We start from the raw sequence: 20,608 nt of genomic DNA on the forward strand, positions 1-20,608 counted from the left end.
CTGACCTCCTAAAATTGTGGTCAGGGTCTTTGCTCAGAAGCTGGAGGACCATAGCTCATGCTCCAAGAATTTCCTCTGATTCCAGGTCTACCACATCATTCTCCAGTGGTTTGTTTTACTTCTCAGTTTTCTGGCTTCCTAACAATGTTGGGTTTTATTTGGTGATACCAACCGAAACCTAATAAGATTTTTATCGTTATGTTTCTTCCTGATATGTACCATTGGTTAGCTCAAAGATGAGAAGACTAAAAAGGACAAAGAAAGCAAAGACGTTAAGAGCTTCTTGGATGCAAAGAAGGGATTTACAGAAGTGAAGTCTCAGAATGGAGAATTCATGACCCACAAACTTAAACACACTGAGAATACTTTCAGGTAAGAAGTTAACAGTGACTGTGCTCATGTGTGAAAAAAAAAAAAGTCAGTCTCCCTACCCTGTGACTCCAGACAGAAACGTGCTAACAGGCAAAACATACTTTTGTTGTGAGGTCACTGGCCATTGTCTTAGAGATACTCCGTCAGCAGATCAGGCTATCAATCACTAACAGAACAGCAAGCCCTGCTCAGACAAGGTTTGATCTGCTTTTCCCATTATTTGACAAGGCAGATCAATCCTGCTTGGTATCTATGTTTTTGTTCACTGACCTAATACATTCACGTAAGATCAGCTTATTAGAAAACATTATCACCGGAGTTCATGTCATTGATTCATTCTCTGTAGGGTCCAGCAGACTTCATAAAAGAAATTTCTCAATACCATTTTCAAGAATGTATTTTCTAAACATTGTAAATAAATTGTTGCAGAAAAGGAAGATTGCCCTGTGGCCAGATACTTTGGAAACATTCAGTCAGTTCAGTTCAGTTCAGTCACTCAGTTGTGTCCGACTCTTTGCGACCCCGTGAATCGCAGCACGCCAGGCCTCCCTGTCCATCACCATCTCCCGGAGTTCACTCAAACTCACGTCCATCAAGTCTGTGATGCCATCCAGCCATCTCATCCTCTGTCGTCCCCTTCTCCTCCTGCCCCCAATCCCTCCCAGCATCAGAGTTAAACTAAATAAGTTACGTCTCTTTACCGCAGGACTTAGAGAGCCTTTGATGTTATTTTGCCTTGGAGAATCTCTAAGAGGGAGGAAGAGGGTGAGCAACTAATGCTCCAGTTTGGAAAACCCTCTTGCAGAGCTTCAGATTCCCCTTTTTCATCCCCTCTCCCATCACATTGAATAGATCTGGGCGATTAAGTTTAGGACAGATAGACAAGTGCGTGCATGCTAAGTTGCTTTAGTCCTGTCCGACTCTTCACAACCCCATGGACTGTAGCCCACCAGGCTCCCCTGTCCATGGAATTGTCCAGGCAAGGATACTGGAGTGGGTTGCCATGCCCTCCTCCAGGGAATCTTCCTGACCCAGGGATCAAGTATATGCAGGCAAATCCTCACTTCTAGGTTGAATATGGAGATTCCCCCTACCCCAACCCACCCCAGCTTTGTAGAAGAACTCAAGTTACAGAAGCCTGCCATGGACACCTGGCTACTTGACTCTCTGTGCCCCTTTCCTACACACACTCGCTCCAACTGCTGGTGCCAAATTGCAGTCTCTGTTATGTCACTGGCTGCTGTGCCAAACATTCTGGAAAAGAGTGGGGTCCCTGTAATGTGGATTCCCAGAGGGTTGTTCTTTGGCGGCCGCCTTGCCTGTAGACCCTGTTTTTTGGAACACTTCAAATAAGAAAGTTCCGAGCAGGTGTTGTATAGAAGTCAGACTGCCCCTAACACCAAAGCATGGGTAACACTCAGAAGCAAGCAGAACTATGAGAGATAGACATTTCTAGCCGCTTTAAGATGCTAAAGTATTAGGTAAATATAGTTATGCACACAATTTTTCTACACAAAAACTTGAGCAAAAATCTAGTCACAGTTTTACAAAAGAGAGCTGAAAGTACATGGAAGAAAAGATGTGTATTCAAAGCCTAAATAAAGTGTGAAGGAATGAGAAGGGAAGAACCTATAGATGTTACTTGGGATTGGCAAGAATGTAAATGTAACAATTATGTTTATTAGGAATTCATAGAAAATCTAGAAATCAAGCTGATTCAGGCTGGTAAGCTGAGTGCAGAGCTTGCTGAAGTGCCAGCCCTTTAATGTGTTAGAGCCCTAGAACAGTGTCAAGTTCATGAAAAGTGTTCAAAGAATATTACCTAAAAATATTATTGTTTAATTACTTAGATAAGACCCTGATCCTGGGAAAGATTAAGGGCAAGAGAAGAAGGGGGTGACTGAGGATGAGATGGTTGGATGGCATCATCAATTCAATGGACATGTGTCTGAGCAAACTCCCGGAGATGGTGAAGGATGGGGAACCTGGCGTGCTGCAGTCCATGGGGTTACAATTGTCAGACACACCTTAGTGACTGAACAGCAACAACGATTACTTGATAGTTTAAAATATGTGCTGTAGGTACAAGTACAATTTTATTAAGAGAAATAACTTTAAAAATCTGTCAGTAGAAAGAAGTTTGGTTAATAAGTAGCAAGCTTCTCAACCAGTTTTAGTCAAAACTCAAATTGACAATTAACATGCCCATTGTTTGGAAATCCAGAAAACTGGGTAACTCAAAAAGATAAGTCACAAGAGACGGCAACAGACCGAGGACTGAGAACTCATAATTGGGACTCTTGCTTTAATTTTGCTATGTTTTGACAGAAGAAAACGAAACAAACTGCTACCATATTATTAGTTTTTAATTTAGCTGCCAACGTACGTTAGTTGTAGTTTCAATTAGAAATTGATCCCTGTAGAAGCAGAGACACCTCACTTTGCTCCAAATAGTTATACAGTGAGGGGAGCTGGGGAGGAGTGAGAGCCTCTATTTGGATTAGCTTAGTACCTATTAGTCTAACTGAAAACTAGCTGTGTTCATAGTGAAAGGTCTATATTCATCTCGACTTTCACCTAGCAAAGCCACAGAAAGAGAACCTTCTGGAAGAAATTTCCATATTAGTGGTACCCTAATGCTCAGGCCATCCCAGCACATCTGAGCAGATGGAATGCGGTCAAAATTCTTGTTCTTGTTTTGAGCCTAGCTCCTTTTGTTGATTTAATTACTTTTCCCTTTGACAGACCCATTTTCTTATAGCTAGATGTTTTCTCTAAAATATGACATGAAAATCTCAATTCAGGAGCAAGTTAAGCACCCATCACCTAAGGAAACCACCAGTAACATTTTCCCCAGATACTCTTTATGTGTATACATTCAAAACAGACATAGATGTATATATGTGTATAATTATAAATCTCTGTTTTAAAGTGATTCTTTCACTGAGCATAACAGTGTATCTTTTTGCTAGCTTTCTGCACCAGTGAGTATAAGCCTACAGTTAATGTTAGAGTGTTCTACTGGGTGGATGGGTCATGACTGATTTAACAAGTCCCTAATGATGGGCATCTGAATGTCCAAAATGAAGATTGAGCGACACCTAGTGGAGTCCAGAAAAGTTTCTATCGGCATGTGTTAGCAGTCCTACCAAACAAAACACCATGAACAGGAAGAACCAACTCTCTGAAGATGGAGAGACTTTAACTGAAAGGAGAGGGTTCCTCTCTGGAGTCACAGGCCTATGGACATTTAAGACTTTGAAAGAGCAATATCAAGTCTTAAGGGGTCCCCTAACCATGGGGTCGCTAAGAGTCGGACACGACTGAGCAACTTGACTTTCACTTTTCACTTTCATGCATTGGAGAAGGAAATGGCAACCCACTCCAGTGTTCTTGTCTGGAGAATCCCAGGGACGGGGGAGCCTGGTGGGCTGCCGTCTGTGGGGTCGCACAGAGTCGGACACGACTGAAGCGACTTAGCAGCAGCAGCAGCAACCTTGACTGAGTTAAAAATAAGAGTTGACCTTTAGCTATCAAGAACCTAAAATGATATTTTTTAACTTTTTAACCTCAACTCCTAGTAAGATATAAATTTTACATCATATCCCGGTACACATCTACATATGTATTTATAACTGAAACAAGAATGTCAAGAAAAGGTCATTTCCCTTGTTCCATGCAATACCCTCTGATGTTTTCTCCTTGGTTCTTTTAAATGCTAATTAAAGTCCACTAAATAGACTTTACAAAATGCAGCTTGAAAAGCATAGTACTAAAGGACATAGTTTATTCAGAACAATCTCACTATTTTAAAAGCATGAGATGCATGCAAAAAATCAGTATCGGTAACTATGTAATCTTGACCTCCTTTTCCGTTCCTCCTCTTGCTTCATTACTAGAAACACCAGTGCTATTCTCTACATGGAATAAATGATACTAGACCATGGTAATTCATCTGTTACAAAAGTGTCAGAAATGGGCCACCTATGTTTAGATATAGTTAAGAATGCCCTCACTACCTGTTAATGAGTATTTATATAAGATTTCTTCCATTTTTGTGGCTCAATAATATTCCATTGTATGTACTTTTACATTTTTGTAATACGTTCATCCACCAATGGGCACTTAGGCTGTTTCCATATCTTGGCTATTGTAAATGATGCCACATGACCATGGGCGTTGTGTGTATCTTTTTGAATTAGTGTTTTCATTTTCTTTGGATAAATACCCAGAAGTGGAATTCCTGCATCATGTGGCAGTTCTACTTTTAATTTTTTGAGGAATCTCCATACTGTTTTCCCTAGTGGTTGTACCAATTTACAGCCCCACCAACAGTGCCTGTTTGCTTCCATTGTACAACCTAGGAAACCCAGGGTAAGTGGCAGAGAGGGGATTCGGATTCAGACCTGGGAATTCCAGATGGACCCCAACTTAACCGTGAGGATCCGCTGTCCAGTGAGGGCAGTGGAGATTTCCTTGTGGGATGCAAGGCCTGCAGACCGACCTCCCCTGCTTCCAGGGGCGGTGAGGATAGGCTGCAAGGCAGACGAGTGTCCCACTCCTTTGCAGCCGCGCTGGAGGGAGGGTCAGCGAGGCCAAGGAGGCTGAAGGCACTTCCCAGGTGGAAGCTGGCAAACGGCTGGAGGAGCTGCGCCGCCGCCGTGGGGAGACGGAGAGTGAGGAGTTCGAGAAGCTCAAGCAGAAGCAGCAGGAGGCGGCCTTGGAGCTGGAGGAGCTGAAGAAGAAGAGGGAGGAGCGAAGGAAAGTCCTGGAGGAGGAGGAGCAGCGGAAGAAGCAGGAGGAAGCAGAGCGAAAAGTGAGAGAGGAGGTAAGGCGGGGCGCAGCGCGGTGGTCTCGCGCCTTCACTTACCCAAGCTCACGAGTACGCGTCTCCCTGTGAACATTCTGACCCTGGAAAATAGTTTCTTCCCTGGTGAACTGCTGCTGCCCTTTTGAACGTGAATTCTTACAAATGCATGAATCTGAGCAAACTCCGGGAGATAGTGAAGGACTGGGAAGCCTGGAGTGCTGCAGTCCTTAGGATCACAAAGAGTCTGAGTCGACTTAGCGACTGAACAACAGCAGCAGCTTGCTGTGTGCTGGGTGTGGTTCTAAAACTTTTATACACATTAATTTATGCAGTTCTCCTAAGATCGCTCTGATATAGGTAGTCTTCTCATCCGCATTTTACAGATCAGAAAACTAAGGCACCGAGAGGTTTTGTAATTTTCCCGAGGTCCCACTTTTCGTTGTCTTAACGCATGAACCTGTAAATGTCGCTCAGTAAAGACTGAGAGCAGAGAAGGATGAAAAAGTCTGCGGATCAGTTACAAGAACCAGGAGTCACATGGTAGTTGTTTTTTGATATTTGAAGAGGTTTCATAGCGAAGATTTTCCCAAAAATCGTTTTGGGGGTGTTTTAAGTGGAAGAGTAAGTAACTAGACTTTCACAGGCAGGGACAATACCTGCTTTGTTCATTGCTGTACACCCAGGACCCAGCACAGCGCCAGGCACGTAGCAGGAGCCCAGTGATTATGAGCAGATGAATTTGTTCCATCTTCTTAAGCAGAACTGAAAATGACAGATAAAGTTACAAGAAGGCAAATTTTGAAAATTGAAAAAGTGTTTAACCAACTACTGTAGCATTGCAGTAGTTTACAAAGAGCATTTTTTCCTTGTATCCTGAGGTACATTATTTATCCTCATTTTATGGACAAAGAAATGGGAATCAAGTAGTTTGACTGACTTGTGCGAAGTCACTTGACTAATAATAAGTGATAGATTTGCTGCTGGGACCCAGCTTCTCCAACTCCGCCTAGAGCTTTCCACACAAATCTCCAGACACTGTGATCTCCCATCATTTAGAATATGCAACAAGACTTTAGATGACTTTCTGACATGGATCCTATACAAACATTCCCCAAACTGTGTGGAAAGTTTGGATACATTACTCCAAGGTCTCGTTCAACTCCAGCTCTTCTTGAGCCTGCGACCTTTGGTTAGAAGGTAATTGGAATGATCGTTTTAGAATCAGACCCTCTGCCACTGGCAAGCTGGGACCTTGGGAGAGTCACTAGACCGTGAAACCTCTTTTCCTTATCTGTGAAATATCTACTTTCAGGATTGTGGAGGTGATTAAATCATGGTATTCAGGGTGCCTAGTACATAATAGACACTCAGGAAGTCATAGTGTTCATTCCTGTTATTGTTACTGCTGTTCTCTAGAGGAGCAAAGTATCAATGAAAGCAGAGGAGAAACATGGCCTCTGAGACCTGGATTGGACCTCAGAGATGATTTGGTCTAACCTCCTACCAAGCACAGTGTCTTAGTGGCGGCCGCTATAACAAATTGCCGCAGACTGGGTGGCTGATAAGACATACAGGAGATGTTTGTCTCACAGTTCTGAGGCTACGAAGTCCAAGATTGAAATGCCAGCAAACTCCGTGTCTGGTGCAACCGTTCACAGATAGCAGTCTTCTTGCTGTGTCCTCACGGGCCAGAAGGGGTGAGAGAGCTCCCTAGAGCCTCTTTTAGGTTCCATTCTCATGGCCCCCAAACTCCCACCTCCTAATGCCATCACTCTGGGGGTTAGGATTTTAACACAGGGATTTGGTGGGGGAGGGTGGGGGCGCAAATATTCAGTCCACAATACACAAGATCTTTCTGCCGCATCCTCTGACACATGAACATCCAGTTCCTGCTTGAGAACATCCAGTGTGAAAACTACAAAGACTACATAAATCTGTCAGAAAACTGTTCCTAGAGGACGTGCAGCCTGATGAGAAGACAGAGTGTTATAAGCCAGGAATGAAGGCACCGAGGGGTTGAAGAGAGGGATTGTAAACATCCGTGATTTCACCACTAGGGGGCAGTATCTACACCATTTCAGATTTGTCAAGCTATCTAGACATCATCTACTCAGCTAAGGAAGGGACAAGCAAGAAACCAACTCTTGTACAATTTAGTAAATATAGTACTGTGTGCCTTAGCATATGGATGATCTCATTTGTCTTCGTATCTCTCCTAGGAAGTAGGTAGGAGTGATAACTTATTTTACATACACAAAATGAAAGGCCAGTGTTTGATGACTTGACGAGGTGGTGACTGTGATGATTGTCCTGCTGAACGTGAGTCTAAGCATTCTACCTGAGCGTTCTCATTTAGTCTGTGTTAAATCCCTAGTCGGTGGATACTATTATTATCCCCATTTTACAGATGAGGAAACTGAGGCATGGGGTAGGTAAGTAACATGGCCAAGGTCACACAGTTTGGAAGGGGCAGTGCCAGAGTGCACATCAGCAGCTGGACTCAAGCGCTCAGGCTTAACCTCTGGTGCCACCCTTAAGGAAGGGCTAGCATCTTTTCTAGAACCCGGGTCTTTCTCTTCTAGGACTGTGACCATTCCCCTACAGCACTCTTTCCTTTTGGCTTGAAGCTGATATTAACGTCCTTGTTATTTGCTCTTTCTTAGGAAGAGAAGAGGAGGCTAAAGGAAGAGATTGAAAGGCGAAGGGCGGAAGCTGCTGAGAAACGCCAGAAGATGCCGGAAGATGGTTTATCAGAGGACAAGAAGCCCTTCAAATGTTTCACTCCTAAAGGTTCATCTCTCAAGGTATTTTCCCCCAGAAAACCTTCTTGTGTTTACTAAAATATGATAGAAACATGATTTCAGCCCCTGATTTAGTTATTGATTATTCAAAGCTTTTGTTCCATTTATCTTTTTGCTCCCTCTGTCAGCAATTTCATAGCTTTTTTTTTTTCATTTTCAAGATACAGATAGGAGAGAAATCAAGTGGAGGAGTTTGTGTCTTTTGTTTATTAGATCTTTGATTAAAATGACCTCTGGTGATTACCTCTGGATTTTACTGACCCACGCTCTCAGTGTGCCTTATTACTTTGAGCAATTAAAAGCAGAAACATTGAAACTATAAAATAGGCAAATATATTTTAAAGGTTTAAGCTGCTTTTTCATGCTAATTTCATTATTTTTCTTTGTCATTATTAAGAGCAGGACAGCTGGGGATGGCACAGGTCAAATTTCAAAGCTGTCATCAGCAAAGGAGATGAAATGTGACTCAGATAGGCTCCCTTGCCAGGATGAGTTTGGTCTGACTACTCCCTTCAGTGGGCATAGCTCCTAATAAAGGAAGACAGAAGTGCTGCTGAGAGAATGAGCAGGAAGGAGCTGAGTCAGGGCGATGATGGGCTGGTTGAGATGGAGGGACAAGAGCGTAGACTCAAATATGTATTTTTGCTTATACAGTTAGCATGTTTTGAGTCCCTGGCACAGTGAAGAGACTCACTGATGTAGTGAGTAAGGGCTTATTGAATAAATACATGGACGAATGAATCTTTAGAGATTGGAACTTTGAGCAGTTTTCATTTTCTGTCATCCTAGCTAGGTTACAAAGCCCTGACAACAGGTAAAGGCAGTATAGAATCATAGCCAGGCTGTAGCTGGTTAATGTATGTGTGTGTGTGTATGTCTATCAGTGTGTGTACATTTTGATCAAAAGTCAGTGATTTACACTTACACTTATTACCTGTTTCACATGGAAACCAGTATGTTTTATTCCTAAAACATTTCCTTTAGTCTTTAGGATGGTCTGGGTCCCAGTCTACCATGGTTCTAACCCCTCCCAAATAAGCTCCTTATACTTCAATCTCATCTCAAGGGCTGCTTCAGGAGGAATTTTCTTATTTGATATTTATAACAAATCTAATATATGCAATGAACTATAAAGGAGGGAAGCACAAAGCAAGGTCGCTGTCCATAGGGCACTCATATCGTTGACCGCCTCAGGAAAACTCAAGAATTACAAGGGTAACCAAGTGCAGACTACCAGCTCAGTGAGGTCTCTGAGTGGAGCAGAAGGAGGAGAGAGAGGCCATGTGGAGTAAGTGAGCTTCATTTATGGATCTGAAATTTGAATTTCATAAAGTCTTCCTATGTTACAAAATATTCTTTTGACCTTTTCCAAACCATTTAACAATGTAAAATGTTCTTAGTTTATGGGTGGATGGAGAACACAGGCAAAACTCCATTTGCATACCCCTGCTGAAGGAGAACGGAGAATGCAATGGCACCCCACTCCAGTACTCTTGCCTGGAAAATCCCATGGACGGAGGAGCCTGGAAGGCTGCAGTTCATGGGGTCGCTAAAAGTCGGACACGACTGAGCGACTTCACTTTCACTTTTCACTTTCATGCATTGGAGAAGGAAATGGCAACCCACTCCAATGTTCTTGCCTGGAGAATCCCAGGGATGGGGGTGCCTGGTGGGCTGCCGTCTATGGGGTCACACAGAGTTGAACACAACTGAAGTGACTTAGCAGCAGCAGCAGCAGCTGAAGGAGAAAGAGCAGAAAGATGCAAACCCTGCTCACTTTAGACCATCTCTGCACAGCCACTAGGTCCCCCTCTGTCTGGGTCCATTTCTTCCTGGCACATCGAAAATCAAAAAAAAGAAGTGTCCTCTCTCTTTCAACCTTCCTTCAATTGCCACCTGACCTAAGCTTTCCTTGAACTGTGTGTGGGAACGTGAGAAAAGTTGTAGTTATCGAGACTTCTAATTTCTACTTTGTTTTTCAAAAGAAATTGCAACCCATCCTCTTTCTTCAAACATCTCTCTACCAGGGTTCCCAACTTAGCTTCTCTAGTGTTTCCATCAACCAGACTCCAGAGTTCCCACAAAGCCATTTATCTACTTATTCTGGTAGAGAAGGACAGAAAAGCCTGGCAAGTTGCAGTTGCAAAGAGTCAGACACGACTGAGCAACTGAACAACAGCATTCTAGTAGAGAGGCATGTGTGAGCCATCAAAATTGACATTTAAAAAAGAAATTTTCAATTTCTGTGTAACAGAGACGTGCTTTCAAGAGTAGGCAATCTAGTGTTTTTCTCCATAGTATGTGCCTTGAAGAACTTGCTGTGGCTCTTGTTTTATAATTTCTTTTTTTTTTAATTTTATTTTATTTTTAAACCTGAAACATTTCATGTCCTACAATTGAAATTCCTGCAACTGTTGACACTTTTGGCTCTGCAGCTTTTATAAATGGTCACAAGCTAACATTGTCGAATGCCAGCGGGAGGAGAAACATTTGATATCTGACCACACGATATTATCCACTGGTGTATTTTGTTGATTTCTCATGGCTTACGTTCCTCGTCTGAGAAGCTCAGAACCTGGTTTCTCATAGTTAAATTATGCTGGCAGTGAATGAGCTTTCTTACCTAAGACATACAAAGAATAAGTTTTAAGTAAATTAAATTTATAATTTTGTTTTTATTATTATTATTTTCACATACTCGTGGTGGAAGGAGTGTGGAGTTAAGGAGAGCACCAGTTTGCCGAAATGTGTGTGCTTTTCCCCTGTTTTATTAGGACCACACTGCCACCTCTTGGTTTATAGAAGAACCAGTTTCTCTCTTTAAACTCCTTACACAGAACAAGTAATTTACAAATTTAGTAGAAATTGTTACATTACCCAGAGTCACTAAGTGCAGACATTTGCCAGCAAAAATGCATCAGTAAGTCCTGACAAAATGTCATGATGAGATCAAGCTGTATAGAATACTGTAGATACAGAAGGAGATGTTGGAGTCTAAGAGCCATAATGTGAATAAATGTGACTGCCAACATTAACAAGATGATCCCCAGGTCAGAACGATGCCAGAGGTGCTACAAAGATGCTAGCAGTTCTCCATTCTTCAGTCCCACTGCTCTGCTTGCTTCTTGGTTCCCCAAATCTTTGTGTATGTGTCTGCTCTACTACAAATGTCCTCTCCCCTCCAACACACACACTCCCCACCCTCACTTTCATGAACTCATTTATAAAGCCGTGTAAACTATAAACTATAAAAATCAGCTCAAATACTAGAACATCTGAAAAACTTTCTCCAACTCTCCCATTTTTTAATCTTTAATATGGTACCTACTAGGTTAAAGCGTCTGCCTCCAGTGCGGGAGACCTGGGTTCGATCCCTGGGTCGGGAAGATCCCCTGGAGAAGGAAATGGTAAACTACTCCAGTATTCTTGCCTTGAGAATCCCATGGACGGAGAAGCCTGGTAGGCTACTGTCCACGGGGTCGCAGAGAGTCGGACATGACTGAGCGACTTCACCTTCACCTACTGTTTAGGTTTTTAATAATTTCTAAATTTTTATTTTTTTGAAGTACAGTTGATTTGCAATGTTGTGCCAGTCTCTTTTGTATAACACAGTGACTCAGTTTTACACATATATACATTCTTTTTTAATATTATTTTCCATTATGGTTTGTCCCAGGAGACTGGATGTAGTTCCCTGTGCTTTACAGTAGGACTTTGCTGTTTATCTACCACTGAATTTTAAAATTTTCATCTATGTGTTCTGCTAGTCTCCCCTACTGACTCCGTACAGAATTGGAGCCCTATCTTATACACCATTGGTGTTTAATTTTATATAATAGGTTCAGTTCAGTTCAATTCAGTCACTCAGTCATGTCTGACTCTTTGTGACCCCATGAACCGCAGCACACCAGGCCTCCCTGTCCATCACCATCTCCCGGAGTTCACTCAAACTCACGTCCATCGAGTCTGTGATGCCATCCAGCCATCTCCTCTGTCGTCCCCTTCTCCTCCTGCCCCCAATCCCTCCCAGCATCAGGGTCTTTTCCAATGAGTCAGCTCTTTGCATGAGGTGGCCAAAGTACTGGAGTTTCAGCTTTAGCATCATTCCTTCCAAAGAACACCCAGGGCTGATCTCCTTCAGAATGGACTGGTTGGATCTCCTTGCAGTCCAAGGGACTCTCAAGAGTCTTCTCCAACACCACAGTTCAAAAGCATCAATTCTTCAGTGCTCAGCTTTCTTCACAGTCCAACTCTCACATCCACACATGACCACTGGAAAAACCATAGCCTTGACTAGACGGACCTTTGTTGGCAAAGTAATGTCTCTGCTTTTGAATATGCTATCTAGGTTGGTCATAACTTTCCTTCCAAGGAGTAAGCGGTGCTCACATATAATTTATTGGTTTGTTGGTTGTTTGACAGACAGGTTGTCAGGGATAAAGGTTGGATGGATAGATGAGTGAATAATATTGCAAGTGCCAGTACATTATGTGGTTCTAATGTATTTTATCTCATTCAGAAAAAGTTTAGCTGGGAACTTTTCCTCCAAAATTGCACTTCTAAATTCATGTTAAAATCAGAAAAATAAGGGTTTTAAACCCTTTACACCTCATAAACTCGGGGATACCAATAGCACATATTTGCATAAAGTTTAATATTAATGAGTTAGATTTTATCTTTGTAAGAAATCGCTGGAAAGGATGAAGTGCCCTCACTAACATCTATAAAAGTATTGTTCAACTGATATTAGGAGCGAAGCATGTTTTCCAAAAAGCTTAAGGTTATTTATTAATAATCTGTGAGTCCTAGGCCAACAGTCTAGAAAAAGCCATTGACATTTCGAAGATTGTAGGCGAAGGTCAGCTGCTCCAGTATTCTTGTTGTTGTTGTTCAGTTGCTAAGTCGTGTCCAGTTCTTTGTGACCCCGTGGACTGCAGCACGCCAGGCTTCCCTGTCCTTCAGTGTCTCCCGGAGTTTGCTCAAACTCATGTCCATTGAATTGGTGATACTGTCCAACCATCACATCCTCTGTCGCCTCTTCTCCTCCTGCCCTCAGTCTTTCCCACCATCAAGGTCTTTTCCAGTGAGTCAGCTCTTTGCATCAAGTAGACAAAGTATTGGAGCTTCAGCTTCAGCAGTCCTTCCAATGAATATTCAGGGTTGATTTCCTTTAGGATTGAGTGGTTTGACCTCCTTGCTGTCCAAAGGACTCTCAAGAGTCTTCTCCAGCACCACAATTTGAAAGCATGAATTCTTTGGTACTCAGCTTTTTCTATTGGCCAATGCTCACATCTCTACATAACTACTGGAAAAACCATCAGTTCAGTTCAGTTCAGTTGCTCAGTCGTGTCCGACTCTTTGCGACCCCTTGAACCACAGCACGCCAGGCCTCCCTGTCCATCACCAACTCCATTGAGTTGGTCATGCCATTCAACCATCTCATCCTCTGTCATCCCCTTCTCCTCCTGCCCTCAATCTTTCCCAGCATCAGGGTATTTTTCAAATGAGTCAGCTCTTCGCATCAGATGGCCAAAGTATTGGAGTTTCAGCTTCAACATCATAGCTTTGACTATATGGACCTTTGTGAGCAAAGTGATGTCTTCACTTTTTAATATACTGTCTAGGTTTGTCATAGCTTTCCTTTCAAGGAGCAAGCATCTTTTAATTTCATGGCTGTAGTTCACCATCCACAGTGATTTTGGAGCCCAAGAAAATAAAATCTGTCACTGTTTCTACATTTTCCCCATCTATTTGCCATGAAGTAATGGGGCCAGATGCCATGATCTTAGTTTTTTGAACGTTGAGTTTTAAGCCAGTTTTTTCACTCTCCTCTTTCAACCTCATCAAGAGGCTCTTTAGTTCCTGTTTGCTTTCTTCCATTAGAGTCGTATCATCTGCTTATTTGAGGTTGTTGATATGCACGATTCTACAGTAACTATAATCTAGTAGATTCCTGAACAGGACAGAAAATGGACCTGTGTGCTTTGCACATGCAGTCATATGCAAAGGTGTTACTATTTGCTGATGACAGAGGATGCATGGCAAAGGCTATTTCTAGCCTGGAGTTGGGTATCATAAGGAGTCAACAAATATTTGCTGGCTTATGAAGAACATTTGGATTTGAGTGATGCAGTTTTAGTAAAATACAATGCTTGATTTAGCAGCTTTAGTTGTAGCAAAAATTTCTAGCTTTAAAAAAAATGTATTAAAAAATACTAAACTATCCATCAGAGAAGGCAATGGCACCCCACTCCAGTACTGTTGCCCAGAAAATCCCATGGATGGAGAAGCCTGGTAGGCTGCAGTCCATGGGGTCGCACAGAGTCGGACACGACTTGGCAAACTATCCATCAGTATACTCATAGGAGTTTCTCTGGGCTTATTTCCTTATTTCCCACTTGGACTACTAGGGTTTTCATGAGAAGCCTCAGCCATTCCTGGTGAGCTGTGCTCCAGTTTCACTCAGCCCCACATCGGTCTTCTACATTCAGGGCAAATTAAGTTCAGTAATAGCTATCAAAATTAGGAAACCAGGCTAAGCAGTAAGTGAACAGATCACAGTTCCTGGTTATCATTCTTATATATACAAATATCAAATCATTATGCTGTATACCTAAAACTAATGTTATATCATTTATACCTCAATAAAAAATGAAAAAAATTTAAAGTATGTCAGAAAGCAAAAGCAAAAAAAGTTAAGTCTTGAAATGTGATTGTTTTGCCATTGATTTATGTTTTTTCAGAGGCATTTTTATTCCATTCTATCTAGTCTTTGTTTCCAGAACTTCATATTTCTCTGTCTTCTGCCAATCCTACCTTCATCTCCCAGTATCACAAACCTCATTATCAAATACCTAATGTGTCATTTTCCTCCCTAGCAGAGGTGCTGTGCACAGCACCCTCTTACTCTTTGACACTCTTTGGTGCTTTTATTCCCCGGGTTCAGGAAAAATAATAGTATGGACTGAGAAACCCTCTTTATAAGCTGAAAATATTAACTGGTTTTATTTTTTTTCCTATTCCTAGATAGAAGAGCGAGCAGAATTTTTGAATAAGTCTGTGCAGAAAAGGTAAATATTGATTGTTGAATTGAGAATCATCAACCATTCGATGGGATGGGATGGGAACCATTTCGAATGGGAAAATTCTCTCATATTTTTATGCCTGTCTGTGTGTGTTTATTTACTTAACAGTGGTGTCAAATCAACTCATCAAGCAGCAGTAGTCTCCAAGATTGACAGCAGACTGGAGCAATACACCAGCGCAATTGAGGTGAGAGATGTCCTCGATGTTAGGAAACTGAAGTGAAACTGTTCGTCACTGCGTCGTGTCTGACTCTCTGCGAACCCACAGACTGTAGCCTCAGTGTTATGGTCAAACAGAAATCGACTCTGATTGTATAAACAATCAGAGAAACACTTAGGACAATAATCAAGTCCAGTAGTGTTAGAATGTTAATGATGCTTTATTATTTTGAACTAGTTATAGAGAAAGCAATAGTAAAGATAAATTATAGAAAAGTTTTAAATAAATTTTTATTTACTACTTTCCACCTGAGTGTTCTTTAATGAAGGTGTAATTTTTTTTAATGAATTTGTTACTTAACTGTATTATTTATATGTTCACAAGTATATCTTCAATATTCTTAATTCCTTATAAAAGGTGTTCCCATATATAGTTTAAACAGGTCCTTTACAACCATGATTAGTCCTTCTTTGTCTATAAGAAATTTTATTATCAAATAAATTAGTAGTATAAATTAATATAAGGATGATAACCAGCTGGAATTTAATAGTCAAATTCAAATTGATTGTTTTATATTTGAAGGATATATATAGTTTTATGCCTCTGTCTAATCCAGCTTTCTTTCCCCACCGCCAGTTGACCTAGGAGTTCTACTCTATTTGGAAATAATGTATATTTCCAAGTACCAAAGCACTAAGAGGGTAGGGTGTCATTGATCAGGATGCAATACTGATTTTTTTTTTCTCCTTTGTGTAGACTTTAGTTTCAGTTGTCTGCTCTGATGTAACTGGATCAGTTCGATTTGATTAGATCCTGTCCTTTGTACTGCAGAGTGGAGATGCCTGTAAAATAGTTTGTAACAAATGATGTGAGGGAATAAGAAAGTGTTCTGGATGGTTTATCAAGTGAATAATCAAGTCCTAACATTCACGAGGAGATTTTCAGAAGATTAAATGGCCACTAAAATATAAGACAAATAAGACAAATTGCAAATAGTTTTTTTCTGTGGTTGAATTGGTCATAACTCTAACAGGGTTAATGAAGCCAAGACTATGGCTTCAGCCTTTACATAGTCCAGCAGTGGGGCCACTCACCCTGGCTGCCCACCTTGATGACACATGCCACAGGCCCCAAAGCAGGACCAGGAGAGAAACTGCATGATTTAGGGTATGTGCATCACTACTGCTGGAAAAGTATCTTGGATGCACATCTTTCTTTTTTACACCTGTTCATTCCTCCTTCCGGTACATTCTCTATGCAGTGGTCTCTCAGTCTTTCTCGATGTTTTGGCATATCCCTGTCTTTGGTCCTTGGCATATACTGTTAGCTCTGCATGAAACGGTATTTGTGCTTTCCTTCACCAACCTCTTTGAAGTCTTCCATCAGATCTGGGTTTAAATGTCTCGTCCTCAAAGTGGCCTACTTTTGCCCCCCTTAACTAAGTGCGTGCTCAGTTGCACGGTCTTGTCTGACTCTTTCCAACCCTTTGGACTGTAGCCTGCCAGACTCCCCTGTTCATGGGATTTTTCTGGCAAGAATACAGGAGTGGGGTGCTGTGCCCTCCTCCAGGGGATCTTACCAACCCTGGGATCAAACCCATGTCTCCTGCATCTCCTGCAGTGCGGGTGGATTCTTTACCACTTGAGCCACCTGGGAAGCCCCCTAAACTAAGTACCACTGTCCTGTTGTGTGGTCTCTTGGCATGCTTTCAGCTCCACACTCATCTTTCATAGCACTTATTGCAACGTGAAATAATACTGAACAACTAGTTACCATCTGTCCTACTAATGTCAGTCCAGTGGGGCTTACGGAGCACACTCTCTTGAGTGCCACCATGTCCCCAGAGCCCAGCACAGTGCCTGGCACACAGCAGGCGCTCAAGAGGTGTCTGTTGAAGAAATGAAGTAGCATATCACTATAACAATAAGTGGCGGGGGGAGATGCTAATGAAAAGCATATTTCAATTTGAAAAGATCCTCTGAAGTAGATATAATGGTTTATTTGGAAATAGAGATGTTATCAAAATGTATGGAAATTATGAGTCATTTTTGGTGAAGGTGTTTACCCAATGAAATTGTTGAGTGATAACGTTGAGGCAGACAGGCTCACTATAGTTTTATGAGAACAAACTTATCAGCGCCAATCCTAAAAATAATTCACATACTTCAGGGAACAAAAGCTGCAAAACCTACAAAGCCAGCAGCCTCAGACCTTCCTGTTCCTGCCGAAGGTGTCCGCAACATCAAGAGCATGTGGGAGAAAGGAAATGTGTTCTCATCCCCCACTGCTTCGGGCACACCAAACAAGGTGAGCAAGGGTTGCTGTCTTTTCATTCTGGAGGTTGGATCCCCGCCACCCACCCACCCCCGCCTTTTTTTTTCCTTTTCTTTATTTTTTTAGGAATTACATAGTTAATTACAAAAGCAGTGAAGAAAGTATAATTCTTACTTTCTTTTGCAATGACCACAAAAGCAAGCTCAGAAAGAGTGTGTTCCTGAGGTTGTATACTATGCCCTGGCCAGAGGCCTCTAAATACAATGCCCGGAGTTCATCACTAACCTTGGGATTGGCAGGGGAGGGGAAGTGCAGGGGGAAGAAAACCAGATATCATACGCTTTCAATATCAAGTTCAAGGTTCATTTTCCTTAAAATAGTCCATATAATGATCAGCAATTGATTGGTGCTGTATGAAATAATACTGAATAGTATTTTGAGGTTGCTTTGAATTTCCAGGTAGTTTTTTTTTTTCCCCTTTAACATTGGATGCTTGACCTTTACAGGAAACCGCCGGCTTGAAGGTGGGGGTCTCCAGCCGCATCAATGAATGGCTAACCAAAACGCCTGAGGGAAGCAAGTCACCTGCTCCCAAGCCCTCTGTAAGTAGCTCCAGGTTTTTCTGAATGTCTTTGATAGCTCAGCTTCCAGCAACAGAAGAAAACAGGCTGTTGGGGGTTTTGTCTGGGGAAAACAGGGCCCCTGTTCTTGGCTGCGACTGCTGAGTAACAAACAAGGAGGGGCTCAGATGAGAGAGAGCAGTCCCGAGCAGCTGCACTGTCATTTACCCAGAAGGTAAAACGGAACTCTCACCACCTCTCCTCCCGGAACGCAGAGGCAGTTCAGATTTAGCCTCTTAACTATCTGCGTGTTTAGTTTCTATTCTATGAGTTAAGCTAGGAATTTGAAAATGTCAAATGATCTCGGCCATTTCTCTGTCAAGAGCACACCTAGACTTAGAATGTTATGCTGGCTATTGAACTCACATTTTCTAATTTGCCTAATTTCTGTAACTTAACACAAAAATACAGTGATTAGGTAGTTGTTGAAATAATTGCTGTAATTTCCTTGTCAACACCTCCAAAGAAAAGCCATTAAAAACAAAACAACAGTAAGACTAGAAACTATAAAAACTGGTTATGAATGTTATTTTTGGAAATGTAAAATCTTCTTATTAAGCATGGCTTTCTTACTAAAAATATTCTCTTAACCTTTTCATTGAATGTATATGGTAGTTGCCTTGCATTTATCATTATAATCAAAAGCCTTATGAAGTTTCCTCCTGCACACTGGTGAGCTTTCTCTGTTCAGTTGGCTTTTATAGCTTTGTTGGTGCCCAAGGTAGCAAAAGACTGCTGTCACAACCACCCCATTCCAGAGGCAGAAGAAAAGCTTCCCAAACCCTAGGTCTCTGCACCATTGAGCATTTAATTGCACCCATTGGCTCCATGTTTAATCTCCAAAGTCACTAGAGTTTATCACCTTTCCAACTGAAAAAACAAAAAATGGAAATGTTTCCATACTCTTCTTGGGTACAATTCCTTATAATCAATTAATATTCAGCCTGAGATTCTTTACCTAAAGGCCTCACAGAGATATAAAACTAATGTGAACCTAGTTTACAACTGGAAAGTTAATATATTGAAAAGAAATCTTTTTCCCGCTCCCAATAGATATAGATTCTTTGTGACTGTGGACTATAGCCCCTGAGACTACTCTGTCCATGGGATTTTTCTGGCAAGAATACTGGAGTAGGTTGCCATTTCCTCCTCCAGAGGATATTCCTGACTCAGGGATCGAACCCATATCTCCTGTGTCTCCTGCATTGCTGGCAGATTTCTTTGCCCTCTGGGCCATCAGGGAAGCCCTCAGATATACGAAAGGAGGCCTATAAAAGGAGATAGTAGGGCTTTCTGGGTGGTGCTAGTGGTGAAGAACCTGCCTACCCATGTAGGAGACTTAAGAGACACAGGTTCAATCCCTGGGTCGGGAAGATTCCCTGAAGGAGGCATGGCAACCCACTCCAGTATTCTTGCCTGGAAATCCCATGGACAGGAATCTTGCAGGCTACAGTCCACAGGGTCAAAAAGAGTCAGACATGACTGAAGTGACTTAGCACACACAAGGCAAGGGATGATACCCTCAAGGTATGTGATCTTTAGTGCCTCAAGTTTCCGCAGCACCCAAGGTGATATAAAGAATGGAAATTATTTTTTAACGGCAGTTTATATAAAGTTGTATGGTTCCAGACCAGTGTTTATCAACCTTATTGAAATTATGGACCCCTTTGAAAGCCACCTAAAACATTGCATATAATACAAGTTCAGCAAGTTTGTGGACCCATTTAAGACTTCTCAGGATAGCAAGATAAGAAGAAAGAGGTGTATGTTTTTCTTCTTTCTTCTTGGATGAATACGGCACATTGCTAAAGGAGGTGGTCAGTTTTTTACATGTATATACAACCTTGTTTCATTTCAGTCCCAGATTATACTCATATATTTGGTCAAGGACCTGACCCATACTCTTTTATCAACACTTTAACTGATAAGCCTATCATCTATTTCATCCTAATGGGAGCATTAAAAAGATTCAATTCAGTTAGTATTACAATAGGTATAGCTGAGTCCAGGTTTCCACAAAAATCCCCATTTTCTGGGAATTATTGATGACCTCCTAAAAATGGCAGGAAAAACAGGCATTACAGGGAAATTACAAAATCATTGCCTGCTTTATCTAATATTTAATAAGTAATTTGCTAGACTGTCTACTAGGGCAGAGGTCCCCAACCCCCAGACTACAGACCAGTAGTGGTCTGTGGCCTGTTAGGAACTGAGTCACACACAGCAGGAGGTGACTGGCAGGAGAGCAAGTGAAGTTTCATCTTTATTTACAGCTGTTTTCCATCACTTGCAATACTGCCTGATTCTGCATTTTGCTGAATTGTATAATTATTTCATTGTATTTCACAATATAATATAATAATAGAAATAAAGTACACAATAAATGTACCACACTTGAATCATCTTAAAACCATTCTCCCCTACCCCTGGTCCATGGAAAAATTGTCTTCCTTGAAACTGGTCCCTCATGCCAAAAAGGTTGGCAA

At 41.7% G+C, this 20,608-nt stretch overlaps 1 protein-coding gene across 9 annotated transcripts in view; it reads left to right on the forward strand.

Annotated features, from left to right (window-relative positions):
- The window catches only part of CALD1 (caldesmon 1), a 204,610-nt gene that overhangs the window by 175,437 nt on the left and 8,565 nt on the right, over positions 1 to 20,608 (forward strand). For all 9 annotated transcript variants that reach the window (XM_044946883.1, XM_044946884.1, XM_025291551.2 and 6 more), the window contains 7 exons: positions 230 to 372; positions 4,942 to 5,200; positions 7,846 to 7,986; positions 15,010 to 15,053; positions 15,177 to 15,255; positions 17,398 to 17,535; positions 18,009 to 18,104. In XM_044946883.1, the coding sequence (XP_044802818.1) occupies positions 230 to 372; positions 4,942 to 5,200; positions 7,846 to 7,986; positions 15,010 to 15,053; positions 15,177 to 15,255; positions 17,398 to 17,535; positions 18,009 to 18,104 (900 nt within the window). The remainder of the gene's footprint in view (positions 1 to 229; positions 373 to 4,941; positions 5,201 to 7,845; positions 7,987 to 15,009; positions 15,054 to 15,176; positions 15,256 to 17,397; positions 17,536 to 18,008; positions 18,105 to 20,608) is intronic.

This window comes from Bubalus bubalis, chromosome 8 (genome assembly GCF_019923935.1).
Source record: "Bubalus bubalis isolate 160015118507 breed Murrah chromosome 8, NDDB_SH_1, whole genome shotgun sequence".
NCBI lineage: Eukaryota > Metazoa > Chordata > Mammalia > Artiodactyla > Bovidae > Bubalus > Bubalus bubalis.